We start from the raw sequence: 19950 nt of genomic DNA on the forward strand, positions 1-19950 counted from the left end.
TTGAACTTGATATATAATAAATAAAGTTCTTTATTTATTTTATTTTTTTCTTATTTATTTATTTATTTTCTAAGGATCAATTATTATAATATATTGTTAATTACTAATCCTTTATTTAATTGTAATAGAATGTGAATGTCTAATTGTTCACTTGCATCATGATGTTTAATTGTTTGTTATGCTTACATTTAATTGCAACACTTGATTAATTGTGATGTGATAATGGTATGCTTTGTTTGTGTGGAGTTGGGATGAAGTGGATCACCATGGGTTTGTGAGGGCAGTCTGCGGACCATCGACCATGTATGGGGAGATCGGTGCCCCATGTGCATCTGATGATATGATGTGGATGATATGGAAAACCACAAGGCGGCCTCCTGTTGGTATGGAAAAGAAAAGAGAAAATGAAAAAATAATGAGAGGGCTAATCAAGTGAGGATTAGACCGGTCAGCCATGTATGAGGGATTGGCTCCCTAGTGCACACATCATGAGAGGATAGGCCATGTGGGAGTATGGCTCATCGGGGGTTTCAGTGACTCCACAGACCAATTTCCACGTGATGTGATTATGTGAAGGTGTTAATAATTGTGATTGATGTTGTTGTGTCATTTGCGTGATTGCCTGCATTATCATATATCTAAGCGGATGACTAGATTGATATATTTACACATTTGTGTGAATGCATGTTTTGTGCAATAATTAATATTCATTAATAAACTCATATCTCTCTTGTTTAAACTTTCAGAAAGTAGATTCTTCTATGTCCCGATTAAAGCTCTATTCCCTACACCACAGAGCTAGAAAAGAATTTGCTAATTTTAGAAATTAATTCATTAAATAGTTATATGTACGAGGACTTATTTTATATTTATCTGTTAGTAAATTCCGCAGTTGTAGGAATTATGTACCTCTAGTCATGTATTAAAATAGGTACGATAATTTATGAGTCCATAGATGTTTTCATTATTTTCTTTAAGCGTATGTATTATCAGTAGCCCATAGTATGAACGAGATGTATTATCGTTAAGCTCGAAGTATGTTTTATTTGACACATCTGAGATTGGGCTAGTATTGTGTGCTTGTTAGATGTATATATATATATATATATGTTAATTTATATGGGCTTACTGTTCCTAAAATTTTGTGTGTGGCATGTATCGGTTTTGTAGTTTAGGCTTACTATGAGTCTCGGGAGCTTTAAGCTTACCTTGGCCTTACTGCGAGTTCGGGCTATAAAAACAGGTCGTGACAATAAATTAAATTATGTCAGTTAGAATCCCTATTTATTCAACAGGATACCAAAAAATTGAATGGTATTAATTGCTTTATTTTATAACTTATGAAATTAATTTGTGACTAAATGGTAAAAAAAAAAACCACTGCTTTAAAAGCCATATATGTGCACCATTATTATCTCTATTCATTGTTTTCTTTTAATAACTTATTTAGTGAAATTAGTTTGTAGCTAAATGACTAAACAAATGACTTAATTTAAGAAAAAAAAATTGTTTAACTAAAAAAATTAATAATCAAAATAATATTATATTATTTATTTTCTTTTAATAATTTAATTTGTGACTAAATGAAAAAGAAGGCAGCTCCGCTCAACATATATATAGAAATGACGATTTTCAATTAAAAAATTTTAAATATTATAGAAAAATTCATTTCAATAATAATTATTTTTTTATTTTTTCTCCAATTGTCAGTAAAAAAAAGTAACAGGTAATATTGATTACTAAACAAATAATTTCATACATTTTAATTTGAAGAAAACAAAAAATATATTATTAAAACTGTACATAGTACGAGTATACAGCCAGTGATAAATATATAGAAACGCGAAATGCACATTCAACGAACTATATGTATATTAAAATTTAATTTTTTTGAAAATAAAATAAAACATAATTTTTTCTCGCTCATCTCCACTCCACACGTTTCTTTGGGTAATTTTGGTAATAAACATTACATTTTTCCTTTTTTTAGTTAATTTTTAATAATTATTTGCTTATCGGACACACTCAACACACAAGCACATACAGAAAGGGGCTCAAGTTAGAAAATATCTTTAAAAAAAATGGCTAATCTTGTTTTCCGAATGCCATCCGCACCCAATTTGAGGGTCTTCTCAATCTCAGCCTCCTCTAACGGTGCTTTTTCCTTTAATATTTTTTTAAAATATTTTCAATCTTTATTTCTATAGTTTTTCCATCTTTATGCACAGCTCAACGATACGTGGGTTTCAGGGGCTGCTCCCGGTAACGATACTAGTAAATCACAAAATGGAGGACCAGTGATTTTGGAGCTTCCATTGGAGAAGATAAAGAGGCCTCTAATGCGAACCAGAGCCAATGATCCAAACAAAGTTCAGGACCTCATGCACAGTATTAAACAAATTGGTCTCCAGGTCCCTGTATGTCTTCTCCACTTTCACTCTCTTTAGTTAGTTTTCAATTTGTTGCTGCCTATTTTTGCTCTCTGTTTGTTTCCATTGTCCGATTTTTAGATGGAGGACTAGAGTAATTTGATTTAATTATGCTGAATTTCATAAAATTGAATTTTTGGGAGTAAAATGAATTTTCCATTCATATCATTATCAGACATGAAATTATAAATGAATTACACAGATTAAAATTTTGTGGAAGCCCCCTGGCTGGAATAAATAAATTTCATAAAATTTTGAAAATTTTCGGTTCAATTTCTAGTTTTGATTGTTTGGTCCCTTAAAAGATGTTTATTTCACGAATTCAATTTTGTGAAATTTAACATAAACTAAACAAAATTCAATCATAATTAATGAAATTATAAATGAATTTCTCAAAACTTAAATAAGTAAATTTTGAACGAAAATACCCATATTATCTTCTCTCTATCTTCTCCTTTTTTCTTCCCTCCGCTCCTTCTCTTTTTTTCTCTGTCCTCTATATCTGTCATTTTCATTTTCTTTTTTCCTCTATTTCTCTTTAAGGGTATTTTTAAAAAATATTATTACATATTGAATTCAATTCTAATTTATAACAAACAAAGATGATGTAGAATTCAATTGAATTCCACATTTAAAACTCATCATAACAAATGTAAAAATTCATTTGTGAATTAGTTCTAAATAATATCCGTTTCAAATGCATTCTACATTTTAAAATGATTTATATCAAATGAGACTTTTAATCTCTTCGAAATTATGGTATTGGAGTGGGAATGTGAAATGGAATTATATTTTAGAACATAAAAATCAAGGAGACTTCTAATTAAGGCAATATTTTGGAGAATGAAGAGAATTGAAGTTCGTAGATAAGGGGTTCTTTCCATAGTAATTAAAGCCGCAAGGCGCACTAAGGCACAAAGAGCTGCTGGAGCCTAGGCGCTAGCCTCCAGGGGAAGGCGCGTGCTTGAGTGAAGTAAGGCACAAAAAATATAAAATAAAATAAAAGAATGAAATACATAAATCTGAAAAATATATTTTAAGATATCAATCAAAAAACAAAAAAGAACAAAAGTAGAAAACATGGAAAGAAACACACATAAATCAGAAAAAACAAGTGGCAACATGACAAGTTACATTTTAAGATATTAAAGTCAAGACAGAAAAGAGTATAATCAAAAAAATTAAGAAAAGAAAAGAAATAGAAGGCAAATATAGGAAGAAAAATTGAAAGAGTTATATCTAGATGGATTAGGGCTAAAGACTAGATTGCCAAAGGTGAGTGCTAGATGAAGGAGTGGAGGTTGGATCACCAAAGCACATCACCAGTTCTTTTGTTGCATTTTATTTCTTTTATATTTATTTATTTATTTTGTGTAAGCTGATGCTGGCTAGATAGCTTTATATTGAAAAAAAACCCTAGCTGACTTGTTCTGGAAAACAAAAAATAGAAAGGCGCACGCCTCTACCCAAAGGCGATAGCCTGAGTGAAGGCGCGCCTTTAATAACTATAGTTCTTTCTTTAAATAAGGATGCATACTTGAGGAGGCGTGTATAGTTATCTAAAAGTAATGCACAAGGAATTTAGAGAGGGCAAAAGGAGTGGACAGTCTTAGGAGTTTGAGAGTGCTATATGGTTGGTGAGGGAAGTAGAATGATAAGGGAACCAGATAGTGTCACAATGACGTGAAATTGTTAATAAGGAATGCTAGTGAAGTAACATGTAAGTGAGTAATCAACAAGCAATGATGAGGTAGCAAAGTCTTTGAGAGGCCGAAATCATTGGTGAAAGAGTACATCGAGTCTCAAGTAGCAAAAAGATACTGAATGTGCTGGGTAGGTGAAGTGCTACTTATGGAGTGAAAGGAAGATGGCCATAATTTGGTAATGTAGGTTATAAACACTATTGTTGTTTGCGACAGATACAATGGTTCTATATGTCACAAAGAATGCATAATCTATATTTGAGTCCACTAAAAGCGGTTGAAGAGAGGTTTACTCTACTTAGGGCGTGCATGTTGATGTTTGAGCTGTTATTGTGAAAAGACTGTTCAAATTTTTGATTATAAGTTATAGAAATTTATGTTTAAGGTGAATTTCACAAATTTTAGTAGTAAAAGCTTCAAAACAGCTGAAAGACATTATCAAATTGCTTTTTCCAACATTTCAAATTGTTGATTATAAGTTATAGAAATTTATGTTTAAGGTGAATTTCACAAATTTTAGTAATAAAAGCTTCAAACCAGCTGAAAGACATTATAGATTTGGTTTTTCCAACATTTAAGATGGTACTTTTCAGAAAAAAGCAATTTTTTTTGCCATTCGTTACTATACAAGGGCTATATTACAATATCTACACTTGGGCAATGCTACTATTTAAGCAGGCTTTCACAATTACAATTTTAAATATATCATTACAAATTACATCAAAGCCCTATCATGGGTAGCCTGACCTACAAAGGGCAGCAATTACAAATTCAACGGTGAGAGGGTGGGGATTTGAATTTGGGACCTTTTGGTCCCAGGCCATCAGTTTAAAAAAGCGATTTCAACCTAATGTCAAAAAAATTCTTAATGAGCCCCCAACTGAACCTATTAGGTCAAAACTTTGGAAATCATTCCATTAATCTGAACTCGAACTTGATCTAAATAATAAATTGTCAAGATTTGTGATTGAGTTGTTTTTATGACTAATCATTTCTAGTATTGCAAGAGATGTTTGAATACTAGAAACATAGTAATCAAATATAAATGAACTTGAATATTATGCGTCTATACATTTCAATTTCTCTTCATGCACTAAAGTTTCATCAAGTGATCAAGCAATGTAATCTCACAAATTACGTTATTCACCTATGTTATGTTCCATATACTGAATGATGCATGTTTCTTTTATGTATGGAAATCTCAAAGCAATAGAGTCCTTATCAACAAGAATAATAGAGCTAAATTATGGTGTCAGTTCTTCCATTCACTCTCAATATGTACTCATTAACGACTTCTCGTAAAACCTCATTGGTTATACATAATTGGATGTAGGCCTTTTTCATCTAACTCCTCCTTTTAATCTTTAGTCATCTCCTTTGATAACTTCTCCATAATTAATGCAATCCATTTTGAGTCAAAATTACCGACATCTTGACTTGCCATAAGGCAAAACTAATATGGCTGTCATATTTTTCAATATCAGACTTTGTTGTCACCATAGTATCTCAAGTTGCTATAGAATATTAACACACTTCCTAAAACAAATAGATATCAGACCAAGAAAATCTTTTCTGATGTGGAAGATCAGTTTAAACTGCAACCACAGAGCATGCTCAGAATCCTTGGGCTCACATACCACTTGTTATGATATGGCTCGGCTTAATTTCACCAGTGGTTCCTCAACTATAGCCACTATTACATTGGCATTCCTAAAATTCAATTTGTTACGCAAAAATATACAAACTTCAATTAGCGTTACACAAAAAGGACTCTGTCTAATTTTCCTTTTAATATTATACGGAAACCTGACATTGGCATTATTAAATTAATTTAAAATAAAAAATTTTACCATGTCAGCTTTGCTCACCCGACCTTGTTTTGTCTCTTTCCTCCTTATGTCTTACCATAGACACTTAACACTATATCACTGTCCACCTTTTGAAGCATCCCCATTTTTAGAATAAATAAATAAGCAAAGCTTTGTAAAAAAAAAAAACAAAAGCAGCAACAAGCAATGGCCATAGTAAAAGTAGAGGAGAAGGAGCAGTTTATCCTAAATAAAAGAAACGAAGAGCTAGAAAGAGCACTCAAGGACAGCAAGCAAAGGGAAGAAATGAAGAGCTAGAAAGAGCACTCAAGGGAAGCAAGCAAAGGGAAGAGCAGATGAGAGAAGAGCTACAAAAGGCATGGCGGAGACTCCAACTGGTGGAGGAAGCGGAGGAGCGGCTTTGCCCTCAGTTGGGTGAGCTAGAAGTTGAGTCTGTTAATCAGGCGTGTGCATATAATGAATGAATCCTTTCTCTTCTGGATCGACTCTCTCAGGCTCACCATCTCTTTCATATTCAACAAATTAGCAGTTTAGATCTCTTTGACTCTTTTTATTTATACTTAAAAGAGTGTATTTTTATCTCAAATACATGAGATTTGATTTCTCTATCTGTGTTTGAAATTGGGATTGAGTGACCCTTTGGCAATTGGGTTTTAAATGCTTAAAGCATTTAAATTCTGGAAAATAGGAATTTGCCTAAGAAATACTTTTAAGGGAATTATTGTTCAGTTCAACTAATGAAATTTGTTAAAGAAACTGTAAAATATTTCTTTTTTTCGAAGATATTATGGTAGAATGCTATATTCTACTATCTAAGTTTTTGATTTTGAAAAAAAAAAGATAATCATTGAAACAAAATTTGAATTAAATGTTGGTGTGAGTAAGATCTGAGATAGAGGTTGAGCAAAAGAGGTAGAGGTTGAGGAAACGAGGTAGAGGAAAAGAAGGATAGAAAGTGATATAGTCTGTTGAGTGTCCATGGTAAGGGATAAGGAGGAGAGAGATAAAACAAGGTTGAGTAAGCAAAGTTGACATGGTAAACATTTTCATTTTAAATTATTTTAATACTGTCTATATCAGCTTTCCGTTTAATGTTAAACGGAAAATTAGACGGAGTCTTTTTTTGTGTAACACCAATTGAAGTTTGTATATTTCTGCGTAACAAATTGAATCTTAGGAATGCCAATGTAATAGGAGCTATAGTGGAGGAACCACAGGTGAAATTAAGCCGATATGGCTCTGATAGCATTGTTTAGGTCAAAAATTGGTCTAATACCACTTATTAGGATGGAAATTGGTCTGATACCACTTGTTATGATTGGGTGAAGATATCTATTTAGAATAGAAGGAAAATAGAGGAGACACAAATTTATATGGTTCAGCATAAACCTGCATCTATGGGTGAAGGAGAACAAAATTCACTAATAAATAATGAAAATGCAAAGTCCAAATGGGAGATAACATTCAAAATCTTGAATCCAAGTATATACCCAAAGCTCTCAATATTTTTCTCTAAACAATTTACGGTAATTAATTATTGAATGAAATTATCGTACCTAAACTAAGAGAAGGAAAGATGGATATATATCTCTCATGTATTTGTCTCTTCCTCACACATTGTTTGTGTCTCGCTAAGTTCTATATTTATAGGCGATGACACGTTTGAAGGTTACTCTAACTTGTTGGTTTCGTGACCGCCAATTTTCTGGCTGTCAAGTTATGAGATTTTGCTAGTGGCATGAGCTGTATGGTATTCTGGCATGAGTGGTCATTCAATGATTGGTAACCTAGTCTCGGGAATTGCATAGGTGAGAGGACAAGGGTCGGTTAAAGCATTTTGAGGGCATAGAAGATTACTTGGGTCCCTTTTGGCAAGTTGGCTATCACCTATGCATGTTCTTCCTCCCATAGGCTGTCACCGATGACAAATTATTTATGGCATAGGCTATTGCCTAATCTTTAAAATTTCATGAACAGGCAATAGCCTAACTTGTAGGCTTAAATTCAAGGAACCATAGGTTGTATTTTGCCAAAAACAATACTTTATCTTTCTGTTTTGAAACATAGATTACTTTTTCCTCATTTTTCTCTACCATTATACACTATTGTCCTTCTCTTTAAAAAAAAAAACTTTTGTCATTAAGTTCCTTCTAAAAGACATAAATACCCTTAAACCCCTCTCGCACCCAAATCTCTATCATCATCAGGGCCACTTATGGTTTCCAACCCTTCTCACACCTAGATATGCAAATTTGGCCTTTTTTAGAAGATTTCTTTGGCTTAAACAAGTGGTTTCCAACTCTCACCACTTGTGTTCCTGTTGAAGGTATATCTGCTAAACCTGGATGTGTCCATTACTATTCTGGTTTTAAAAAACTAGTTAATATGGTGATAGAATAGCGAATTAGACTAAGTAGAAACTGTTATGTATTGATCCAAAAGCAATGGGTTTTAGTTATAGCATTGTAGATGGGAATATTGGGTTTAATGAGTATGTTTCAACTGTAAAAGTGTTTCTGAAAGAACATGGTTGTAAAATTGAGTGGAAATATGAAGTTAAGCCTGCTGAAGGATGGAGATTTGAAGATTTGTCGGAGACTTAGTTTTATGAGTGAGATTTTTAGTTACACATGGAGATTTTTACTCTGGCACGAAAAGCAAATTTGAGAGGGATTTTAAGGTATTTCTGCCATTTCAGAAGGCACTTATCTGCAAAAGTTGGATTTTTTTGACAAAAGGACAATAGTGTATAACACTAGGAAAACATGGGGGATTAAAACAGTCTATTTTTCAAAACATAGGAATGAAGTAGTTATTTTTAGCGAAATATAGGGATAAGATTATCATTTTCCTTAAAGCATTTGATTTACCATAAATACGTATCTGCTCATTCACCTAAACTTGAATCTCAATCTAACCCGTGATCTGATCTTTAATTTCACCCTTAATCATTCATAAAAATCACCTGTTTTCAACTGTCTAGTTTTTGAGACAAATAAGCTGTTGGGAAAGGGGGATTATTTTTTAATGTACACATCAATATTGACATTAAACTGTTGATACCTGCTGCAGATAGATGTTCTTGACGTTGATGGAGTTTACTATGGTATGCACTCATTAAAATTTCTCATTCTAAAATCTTATAGCCTCGTGCATATATGTTTCTTTTATGTTGAAAGCTTACGGCTTGCTTTATATCATAAAGGATTCTCAGGTTGTCATCGGTATGAAGCTCACCAGCGGCTTGGCCTGCCCACAATTCGCTGCAAAGTTCGACGGGGAACAAAAGAAACTCTGAGGTTTGTTTCATGGCTGGGTAATGCATAACATTTTCTCATTGGTTTACCTAGAATTAACCTCTGACTGTTAGTTCTGTATTGCTTTTTGGTTCTATTATATGCACAGGCATCATCTCCGATGAGTTTTAGCAGATTGAACTGTCCAAGCGAATTTGCAACCCTGCTTGGATTATCTGTTTGTTCAAATTTTAGATACGCCTTTTTACAATCTTACCAATTTATGATTGATAAAGCAATCAAACTGCTGTTCTGAGATTTAATTGATATTTCTTAGAAACAATGAGAATAGAAATACCATAGGCAAACTGAACATGTAAATAAGATAAAAGTTAAAACTTCTTGTCTATTAAGTCTCTACCAACTATAATTAATCCATGGCTATGATGTGATTACCAAATCAATGTTTTTAAAACTGGATCGGACATTGAACTGGTTTGATGATTGGATCAGATCAATTCCATTCAATTGGGTTTTTCCCTTTTTTTTTTTTTTTTTTTTTTTTTTTAATTATCCACAATTATTTATATAAAATTACAAATATGTTAAAAATCAAGTATAGTTTTGTTATAATAATTTTCATTCGCTTTATGCATGAAAAATAAAAAATAACATGTATTTTAAAACAATAATTATTAATATAGAATGTAATATATATATATATATATATATATATATATATATATATATATATAATAGAACTATATATTCTCAATTCGAAAAATTAGAAAAATTAGAGAGAACATATTTTAATTTTTATTCTATAATTAATAGTATTGATTTAAATGTCACTAATAAAAATGTTAATAGTGATTAAAATGTAATAAAATTTAAAAGGATTACAAAATAAATAAAGATGAAGGCAAAAGCTTTATTTCCTTGCCGCTTGGATGCTCGGCCACTTAATTCATACTAAACAGTACGGAACCGTGAACTGGCGTTTGGAGCACCGGTCGGATATCCGCGGTTTGATAAGGATCATGTTGCATTGAACCAGTTAGAACCAGCAATTCCAACAAATCTAAAAATTGGTGAAAATCCAATTAACCCTCCCAACAAGTATAAACGATTATAAAACAGTTAAAGCATGTTTGGTTGGATATAATGTAATGCAATACAATAAAAAATATAATGGAATTAAGATTTCATTACTATATTTGTTAATGTAATTGAGAAAATTTATAGAATATAATTACCATTCCATTTTTATGTTTGTTTGTAAATATGTAATGTAATTAAAACACTACTACCACCAAACATACCGCCATCGCCACCGCCACCGCCACTCCACTCCACCATCACAACCACCACTCCACCACCATCACTGCCAGCACAACCACCACTCTACCACCACCATCACCTCAAACACCACTCCACCACCATTATCACCTCAAATAATTTTTCATATTTGACAAATGAAAATAACAACAACCGTATCAAAGATATATATATATATATATATATATATATATATATATATATATATATATATATATATATATATTCCATAAATTTGAAATCATACAGTTCGTACCTTATTTTATTTATATGAAAACAATAAATTATAGAATTTGGTTCGATATAACAACTTATGACTTATTTGTGGAATCATATATTCGGTATAAGTAAATTTTTTATATGAAACTAACGTCAGCAAGATGTGAATTACTACAAGTTTGATAAATAATTTATTTCATTTTATTTGGTCAAATACATAATAATTTTTCCAAACAACAAGTTTGATAAATAACTGAGTTCCAAATTGCTCACTTCTAAGCATAGCCTGTCTATTTTTTAAAATAATAGAAATTTATTTCAATTTTCTTGCGGATTTAGAAACAATAATCAATATTATTTGAATAACAAATTTTATACCCTTGTATAAATCTTTTTATTTTTGTGCTGCTTTGTTTGTAATTAGCTCAATACCAATATTCAATTAAAAAATTCATTATTTTAATTTTCAACTTATTATTGATTTGTTAAAAAAGAGAGTAAATCAAACTTGATTATTTTAATTAAATTCAAACGAGTTTTATTAAACCATTTAAACTTACTTATGGCATTTTAGCAAATATAATACTATCAGTAAATTTTCGTAAATCATAAAACCAAAACCAAAATTATTGTAATTAGAAATTTTGTAAATGAGAAAAATGCCTTATTATTAATAAGTTGAATATTGTCAATTGAGTCGACTATTGGGATTGAATTTAGTAACTGTGATTTTACCACTTACTATTTTTACATATTCAAATGCATACGCGAAATGTAAGAGCTAAATACATAGGTGGTGGAGTGGTTGAGGTGGGTGGTGATGGTGATAGTGGTCGTGGTGGTTGAGGTGGCGGCGGCGGCAGCGGCGCAGTGGCGATGATAGTTGAGGTGATGGTCGTGGTGGTGGTGATGAGAGTGGTGGAGTGGTGGTGGTGATGGTCATGGTGATGGTGGTAGTAGATTAGCATTAGTGGTGGAGCGGTGGTGGTGGTGGTGGTAGTGGATTAGCAGTAGTGGTGGAGCGGTGGTGGTGGTGGTGGTGGAGTGGTGATGGTGGATTAATGGTGGTGGTGAGCAGTGGTGGTGGTGGTGGTGGTTGAGGTGGTGCTAAGGTTGGTGGAGCAGTGGTGGTGGTAGTGGTGGTGGTGTGATCAAGCGATGGTGGTAGTGATGATTAAGGTAGTGGTGGTGGTGATACAGTGGTTGAGGAGGTGGTGGTGGTGGTGGAACGATGTTGGTGGTTGTGGTGGTGAGATAATAGTGTTAAATAGCCTTGAATGATAAAGTTTTTATTGGGGTAGTTTGATGTAATTGGTATTGCATTTGCATGATGTAATAGATAATACATGTGTTTTTTCATGTAATGAATATTACATCAATTTAAGTAATGAAGATTACATATGTAATTTCAATTATATTATATTGTCCAAAAAAAATTTAACCAAACAATGTAATCAATTATGTAATATAATCTCCGTTCTATTACATAGTTGATTATATCAAACCAAACATGACCTTAGTTTTAAAGATATTTGTAGAGTTTACATTTTTTGTATTTATTGTAAACACCTTTTTATTTTCTTTCATCCTCACATCAACTATTTCTCTCTACTCTTCAATCTATCTAAGCTCTCTAGTTTATAATTATTCTCAAACAATCTCTTCAATCTCTAAATATTCTCTCTAATTTTCTTTATATTCAATTTTTTCAATTTGCATATTATTATTCTCTAATGGCAAGTAGAGAAAATTCAAGTTCCATGAAGGGTAAAGGAAAGGTTGGAAAAACACACAATCCAATCTTATCTATGCATATAAACAATATTTTTGACTTCACCCTTGACCAATTCGATTTTGAGAGAATTTCAAATTGAAAATTCTTTCATAATTTTTTTTTTTTTTTTAAATTTGAACCAAAAATGCCCTCTACTTATTAGATTTTAAAATTATGCGAATCGGCTGGAAAACAGGCTAGAGAACTATAAGAATTAAAATTGTTAAGAAACCGAAACCAAAACCAGCCAGTTCCAAACCTAAATTGAAGTTGTTATCGGTCTATTACAATCCTTAATCAACCAATTCTAAACTGGAATTGAAGCCGTCAATTTTCATTGGGTTCTAATTCCATATTTTTTGGGACCGAAACTGGTAGCTCCGGCATCGTGGTCACCTCTAGTTCTATCTGATTTTTATAGCTTTCGATTTTTGAAATCAAATCAAATCAGATTAATTATGAGTTTTCAAGTTGACCAGTTCCGGTGGTCAGTCCACCAAATTATTGGAAAAGGTTTAATTTTTATTTTGAATTCACATGCAAGAATTCAAATTGAATTGAATTTTCATGTAAGAATTATTTCAAACACTCATTAAATTAATAATGAATTCAGTTTTTATTTTCTTTTCAATTATATTTAATAATTTATTTAAAAATTAGCTCTCATTGAGAAAGGGTGTAGATAACTTTTTAAATGAGCATATTAAATTTAATTGTCATGAACTCCAATTTTTGTATACTGTACGGAGATGCTTCTACTTTCTCATGTTTTCATTTAAAAAAAATTAAGAAAAAGAAACAACTACACACTTCCTAATCTCCTTAGACAGAACCATTGTTTTTTTTAGAAAGCATGGTAAACGAAACAAGTTGCTCATGAGTTGCTGGAGTCTCAGCTCTATAAAAACTTGCTCGAGCCTATTTAACAAACTTATTGAGTTGAACTCAAACCAAATTATTGAACTCGTTTAGTAAACTAGCTAAGCTCGAACTTAGATCATTAGCTTGCGAGCTGGCTCACGAGTCGAGCTCTAAGGTGAGCTCACGAGTTAACTTTATCGAGCTAAATAGAGCTCACGAGCTAGATCAAAATCAAAATCAGAACCTATATTAAAATGATGTCATTTTGGTTTAATAGATTTCCAATTCGAACTCAGCTCGTTTATGACTATCGAGTTGAGCCCGATCCGAGCTCAAACTTGGCTAATTTTAGATGACCTGAGCTCAAACTTGAGTATATCCTCATCAAACTGAGCTCGATTTCACGAAAGTTCAGTTTGACTCGGCTTGTTTACAACCTTGAACATAATTAGCACTAAAAGAGGGAATAAAATGTATTTGATGTCTTGGTACATAATATTCTCAAATCCAATCACTTCGTTCTTTATTTATGCTATCCAAACAAGAAAAGAATGGAGTATTCCCTCTCCATCTGCCACAAATAGAATTCTTCCACACCTGATTATAGAAAGAATCTATAGTTTCCCTACTGACGGAAATTCCAGCTACTGACATTCTCGCTAGCTCTTGGCCAGTTCCAAAACCCAACAAGATTCTCTGTGCTTGTGCTTAAAGGGTCTTGATGTCAACCAAAGGGCCCATTTCAAAGGAAAAATCAGAACACTTTTTACAAACTTAGATAAATACATTCATTTCACAGATGAAACAATACAATTGGATGGGGGATAAATCCAGGATTCAAGATGGTGATGGTTCTGCTCCATCGTGGAGAGCACAACAAACAGTTGCTTTGTGATGGCCTTGGTAAACCCTGATATCTTCACCAGTTTGCATGGACCAAAGCCTTGCTGTTGTATCAGAAGAAGCTGTATAGGACAAAATATCATATAAAATAGAAACTAAGACAAAAAAAATTGTCGGTAGAACGATCCTAGTCTCAAATTGCCAATGAAAATTGAAACTTCGCTGTAGTAGTTACATCAAACAATTGACTATTTAAGTCCCATTAGCACAACTTTTCACGGTAACACAGAACAAGGAGATAAAAGAAACAGATGACTTGGTGTCCACACTAGTTCTTCAAACAACTGCACTAGTTTTGCAGCATCACAGAATAGAGAATAGAACAGTTAACGGAGTATAGATAATCACCTGTTATTAGGTAGGCCCCATCTACTGAAAAAACACAGTCCCATACCCACCGTTGATGCCCTGGAGATACAGAAAAATTAGTGTAGTTTCTTGACAACACTATTTATCTTCTTTTAATACTAAATAACAAAAGAATAAGCAATCCAAAAGATTGCTCTTAATGACTACCTATTAGAGTTTTCTCCAATGTAAACCCATCAACGTTCCATATCTTGACAGTGTGATCTGATGATGCTGTTGCCAGATATCTGACAGACACAAGTACCAATAATGATCAGTTTGGAATCTTATAACAAGATCTCTGCGAAGAGGCATAAGGTAAACAGCAAAAGTAGCAGAACATGTGAGATCCTGATAAGAAAGAAATAAGAAGAAAAATATTCCACGCTACAGAAATAGAACCTGTGGGGTTCACAAAATTCAGGTGAAAGGAGACATTTGAGAATGTATTCATCATGTGCTTGCAGCTTGTGAAGTGGCTCAAAGTTGGTCATAGTCTGTAAGAAGACAGGTTTGGATGAGATGATGATGCAGTCAAAATATTATGGAATATTAAAGTTGGATAATTGGTACATTAAGGAGCTACCTGGGTCCCTCGCAACAAGCGCCACACATAGCATGTTCCGCGATTATTAGCAGCAACTACCAAGCTACCATCCCACATAACTGTTAGAGACCTTACAGCAGTGTCCACCTCTGGTACCTAAGTTCAGACTGAATCATTATGACAATTTTCAAATGTTTCTCTTTTTAAGTAATTATGGTAACTTTATGCAAAAATGTGCCTAACAGCAATTAATAGGCATTGCCTTAGAAAGTGGGAGAGAGAGGGAGGCCAAATACATCCACTTGGCTTTCCCTGACAGTGACAGGTCTCCTCGGTTGGAAGAAATCCATTTCAAAGTATGATGCTAACATTGGCAGATAAGTTTTGAAGATTGCTGAATTAGATTCCAAAATTTTGTTTGATTTCCCACTATCTTCTCCTAGTTTCCTCAGTTTGAGCATGTACACTCACATTATGTGTGCAGGAACAAACTTGCAAAAATCAACCATATCAATATATTCTGATACGCAATGAATTAGTTATCCCCAGTTTCTAAAGACTGTTCATCCTACTATATGGTTGTGTTTTTTGAACTTATCATCATTACTCTGATGGTCAAATTCACAAAAGCATTATGACATAAGTGAACAACTTACCTAATATTCAATTCACATTTTGCCACATCCGCGTTGACAAAAGACTGATGCATAACTTACATCGCATTGTTCAGAAGATCACCTGTTATATCTCACTGCATTGCTTTTACCATCGCATGCGTACAATGGAAATATCAGGACCAAGTTCCCATAGTAAGGATAAGCCTATAGTTGCATAGTAAAAACAAAGTTTGCTCTAATAGCAAATGTCATGGTGCTAGGTCCTGTAACCATACTCCCCATGCGGCACATAGACTTCCCCTCGATTTAGGCTAGTCAAGCACTGAAAACAAAGATATGCATCCAACTGAAAGCACCAAACAAGCGACTATCTAAATATGGCCAAGCCCAAGGCCTTGTGGGCGTCGTATGCCACACATATTTCCTTTTACATTAGACCTCAAGGTGAACAGATATGCGTAGTATGGGCATCTCAACCCCATAGTCCCACAGGGCTCCTCCTGTATGCAAACATTATTCCTTCTTGCTTGAGTACAATGCCTACATCCTAGGGTACCACCAGGGGGCTCTCTTAAGGCCTAATGCCATCCATTAGACCTCAAGGTGGCCAGGCCCAAGGCCTTGTGGGCGTCGTATGCCACACATATTTCCTTTTACATTAGACCTCAAGGTGAACAGATATGCGTAGTATGGGCACCTCAACCCCATAGTGTCCACAGGGCTCCTCCTGTATACAAACATTATTCCTTCTTGCTTGAGTACAATGCCTACATCCTAGGGTACCACCAGGGGGCTCACTTAAGACCTAGCGCCATCCATTGGCCTTAGGGCGGCACAGAGCATGACGCCAAATGGTTACCCCTTGGTAGGAGGGTCCTAGATTCCACCTCTAACAAGAGAATACATCATTAGCTTTCAGCTAACTCACCCCATAATTATGAAAAATATAAACAAATATGAACGTACTATATTGCCCTCATGGGGATTGAAGCTCAATCCATCACGTAAATGATTGCTTGGCTTTTAAGTACATCTATTACCAGCAAAATTCAGCAACACTAATTCTCATGCAAACACAAGTTGTATTACCCCCCAAAATAAAAACATAAGAGAAGGATATAGCAACTCGTATACATATACCAAAGTTTGTAAAATCTATAAGGTAATGCAAGCCTTTAGAGCGTACCAATTCACAACTACATGAATTTGCTGTCAAATCCCACACGCGAATGTTCCCATTTTGATCCCCAGATATCAACTCAGTCTACAAAGAAGAAGAAGAAGAAGAAGAAGAAGAAGAAGAAGAAGAAGATTAGAGTAACCACAAACACATTAGGTATTTTTGTGGGAAAATGGTACTTTGAAAGACTGTAACTTATAAAGACCACTACAAAAAAAATATACTTAAATAGAAAGATACACAATAGTCTCCAAAAAAAAAAAAAAAAAAAAAAATCTACTATTGATGTCCAATTATAAATAATTTTTCTTCAAGTTCCTGGGGCTAATAAAAGTCAAAAACCCTAATCCCATATATCAAACATTACCTAAAAAACAGTCACTAATACTGATACCAGCTAGAGAAGCTAAATGGTTGTTGGGGAAACTAAAAGAAAAACTCACTTTTATTTGTAGCACCTAAGAGATACTAAAGAGTGGGGAATGTGAAAAAATGTCCCACCTGGTTTTTTAAATCAAATTTTGAAGAATACATCAAACTAAAGAGACTAAAACACGTCTTACAGTTCCTCTCCAAAATTTCATGCTGCAAGTATTTCTTCTTTCGTTTTCTTAATGTTTATGATGCAAGAAGTAAGCAACTTTTCTGACAACCTAAAAACTAGGGAAAAGTAGGCTGGCACATGAAGTATCATACTTCACCATGACAAATACAGCAACAAAAACAAATTTGAATTCTTTCATGTCCCTTTTGCATAATGGCCAAATCTTTTTTCTGAAGAAAAGTTGCGATCTACAAGATAAAAATATAATAACTCTTCATTACAAGAGCCTGGACTACCATTTTCCCATTTCTTATCCTGAACACTGTTGCAACAGATGGAAAGCGATCCATATTAACTAACCTGATTTGGGTGTAGGACAACAGTGTTAACAGCTGCACGACTTTCATACTCCCTTTGACAACCTGGAGCTCTGCAGCTGACTTTGGATGAGAATTGAATCTAAATAATATCCTAAACAAACATTGAAAAAAGAAAAAAGAAAGAAAAAGAAAAAAGAAGAAAAAAAAAACAAAGTAAAAAAATATAATTTCCAAGGAAAGCGTACCTCAAATCCCAAATCTTTACAGTGCCATCCTCAGATCCCGAATACATCCAGTTTCCATCACATTGAAAACCCACTGCCATGACATTATTTGTATGTGAATCATAGCTTCTCACCTGACACATTACACAAGAAATCCTCATTATCTAGAGCAGAAAAATAAAACATATTTTGGGAAAAAAAAATAGATAAAAAGGGAGCAGAGGTATACTGGTTGAGGGCTGTTTGAGTTGACATCGAACAACCTAATCTGAGGATTACCAGCAGCAGCCAAGTACCGTTTATCTGGGTTTATCTCAAGCCGATTAACTTGCTGTACCCACGATATCAGAAAACAAAACCCAATAAAATGACAGAAGGCCATCAGAGTCAAGTTGGCAGTAAAAATGTTCAAAACAAGAAAATATCTGATGCCCAAGAAAATTAACTGTGTTCCACCAAAGTAATGCATTTCATAAACTAGTATTATGCATCTAAAAGCAAAACAGAATCAACAAACACATAAAATCTCAAATATAGTTTTCACTATTTGATTGCAGACTAGCCAAAATATGAGCAATGGAAAATACAAAATACAGCCCTGTAACCAGAAGTCCTATCATGCATAGCCAGTAACCCAACAAGAGTCCAAATCAAACAACCTTAACCAAACTTTAATTTTCCAACAGACCTCAATTTGGCATAAAAAAGATCCATAATTCCTCATAAAATAAAAGAAAAGTGTCGATCAAAATAATAATAACACAAGAAAAATAAAATACCGAATCTGGGTATTGGATTGTACGGTAGCAGCGACCGCTTTTGGCCTCCCAAAACCTAATAGTATGATCATAGCTAGCAGTTGCAAGTATCACAGCTGGTTGTGTCATCTTAACAAATAACAATTATTTCATTAACAGAAACATTAATCAACCAAAACAAAGAAATTGGGATTGAACAATTATTCCCAAATTTTTAAAGAAATAAAAAATAAAAAAGCAATTTTTCTTTCAGTGAAGAGAGATCCAAGACGAGTAAGAGTTGATGGAAAGTTAAACGTATACATATATGAAATAGAAGTAACTATAAAGGCGGGAGAATGTAAATAAGAATTAATTACCTCAAAATCATGTGAAGAATATGAAAATATATGGAAAAGATGGAATTATGAATCAGGGTTTTGAGGGTTTACTGAGAGTTGCAAAGAAAGAGGACATAACATTTTTCGGTTCTCTCCCTCTTTTAGGGAACTTGAAAACGGACAGTACCACAGGCGATTCGATGGACTCAGATGTTTTTCGGTGTTTGTGTTCCGCCGTATTCAAGTTATTTGTTAAATTAACTTTATAAAGTTTTTTCCGAACTCGTCTAACGCTGTCCCATGAGCAGTGTTTTTGTATACATACACTTCAACTTAATTTATATTATCATTTATATAAAATTTATTATAACTATAATATTACCTAATAAATATATTTTAATATATATAGATAGACATAAAAATAAAATATTATATATATTTTTAGAATTAAAATTTTTAACTGTTAATCATATATATATATATATATATATATATATATATATATATATATATATATATATATATATATATATATATATATATTTTTTTTTTTTTTTTTTTTTTATTTAAAAATTTTTGAAAGACTTAAGTATGTATATTCTATTTGAAAATTTATTATAAAAAATATACTTTTTTTTTCTTTTTTATCGCTTTTCTAAATAAAATATTTTAAATTATGACAAAAATATAATCAAATATTTAAAAAATAAAATATAAAAATTTTCAAATGTCTCGTTATCCTTTTTATTTACTAAAAAAATAATATGTTCATACTGTTTTTCTTTTAAAAGAAAATATCA

The 19950-nt window shown here is 33.0% G+C and overlaps 2 protein-coding genes across 5 annotated transcripts; one reads left to right on the forward strand and one right to left on the reverse strand.

Moving 5' to 3' along the window:
• The first annotated feature begins 1994 nt into the window (after nt 1-1994).
• On the forward strand, nt 1995-9606 carry SRX (sulfiredoxin). The gene is made up of 5 exons (XM_012210564.4): nt 1995-2154; nt 2251-2417; nt 9034-9067; nt 9167-9260; nt 9367-9606. The coding sequence occupies exons 1-5, from the start codon at nt 2082-2084 to the stop codon at nt 9380-9382; spliced, it is 384 nt and encodes a 127-aa protein (XP_012065954.1). The 5' UTR covers nt 1995-2081; the 3' UTR covers nt 9383-9606.
• A 4231-nt stretch (nt 9607-13837) lies between these two features.
• LOC105629050 (target of rapamycin complex subunit LST8) lies at nt 13838-19433 on the reverse strand. Of its 4 annotated transcripts, none has more exons than XM_020677326.2 (11): nt 19190-19430; nt 18852-18959; nt 18302-18403; nt 18094-18206; nt 17889-17958; nt 16991-17068; nt 15224-15343; nt 15043-15137; nt 14809-14888; nt 14641-14700; nt 13838-14354 (listed from the first exon to the last, which is right to left on the reverse strand). In XM_020677326.2, the coding sequence occupies exons 2-11, from the start codon at nt 18957-18959 to the stop codon at nt 14227-14229; spliced, it is 954 nt and encodes a 317-aa protein (XP_020532985.1). In that variant the 5' UTR covers nt 19190-19430; the 3' UTR covers nt 13838-14226. The 4 variants fall into 4 exon arrangements, with proteins under 4 accessions (XP_020532985.1, XP_012065955.1, XP_020532986.1 ...); XM_012210565.3 differs by having other exon boundaries at nt 15227-15343; nt 19190-19426; XM_020677327.2 differs by lacking the exon at nt 16991-17068 and having other exon boundaries at nt 19190-19433.
• Nucleotides 19434-19950: the final 517 nt, after the last annotated feature.

This window comes from Jatropha curcas, chromosome 10 (genome assembly GCF_041381405.1).
Source record: "Jatropha curcas cultivar XTBG-Jc1 chromosome 10, XTBG_Jcur_1.0, whole genome shotgun sequence".
Lineage (NCBI taxonomy): Eukaryota > Viridiplantae > Streptophyta > Magnoliopsida > Malpighiales > Euphorbiaceae > Jatropha > Jatropha curcas.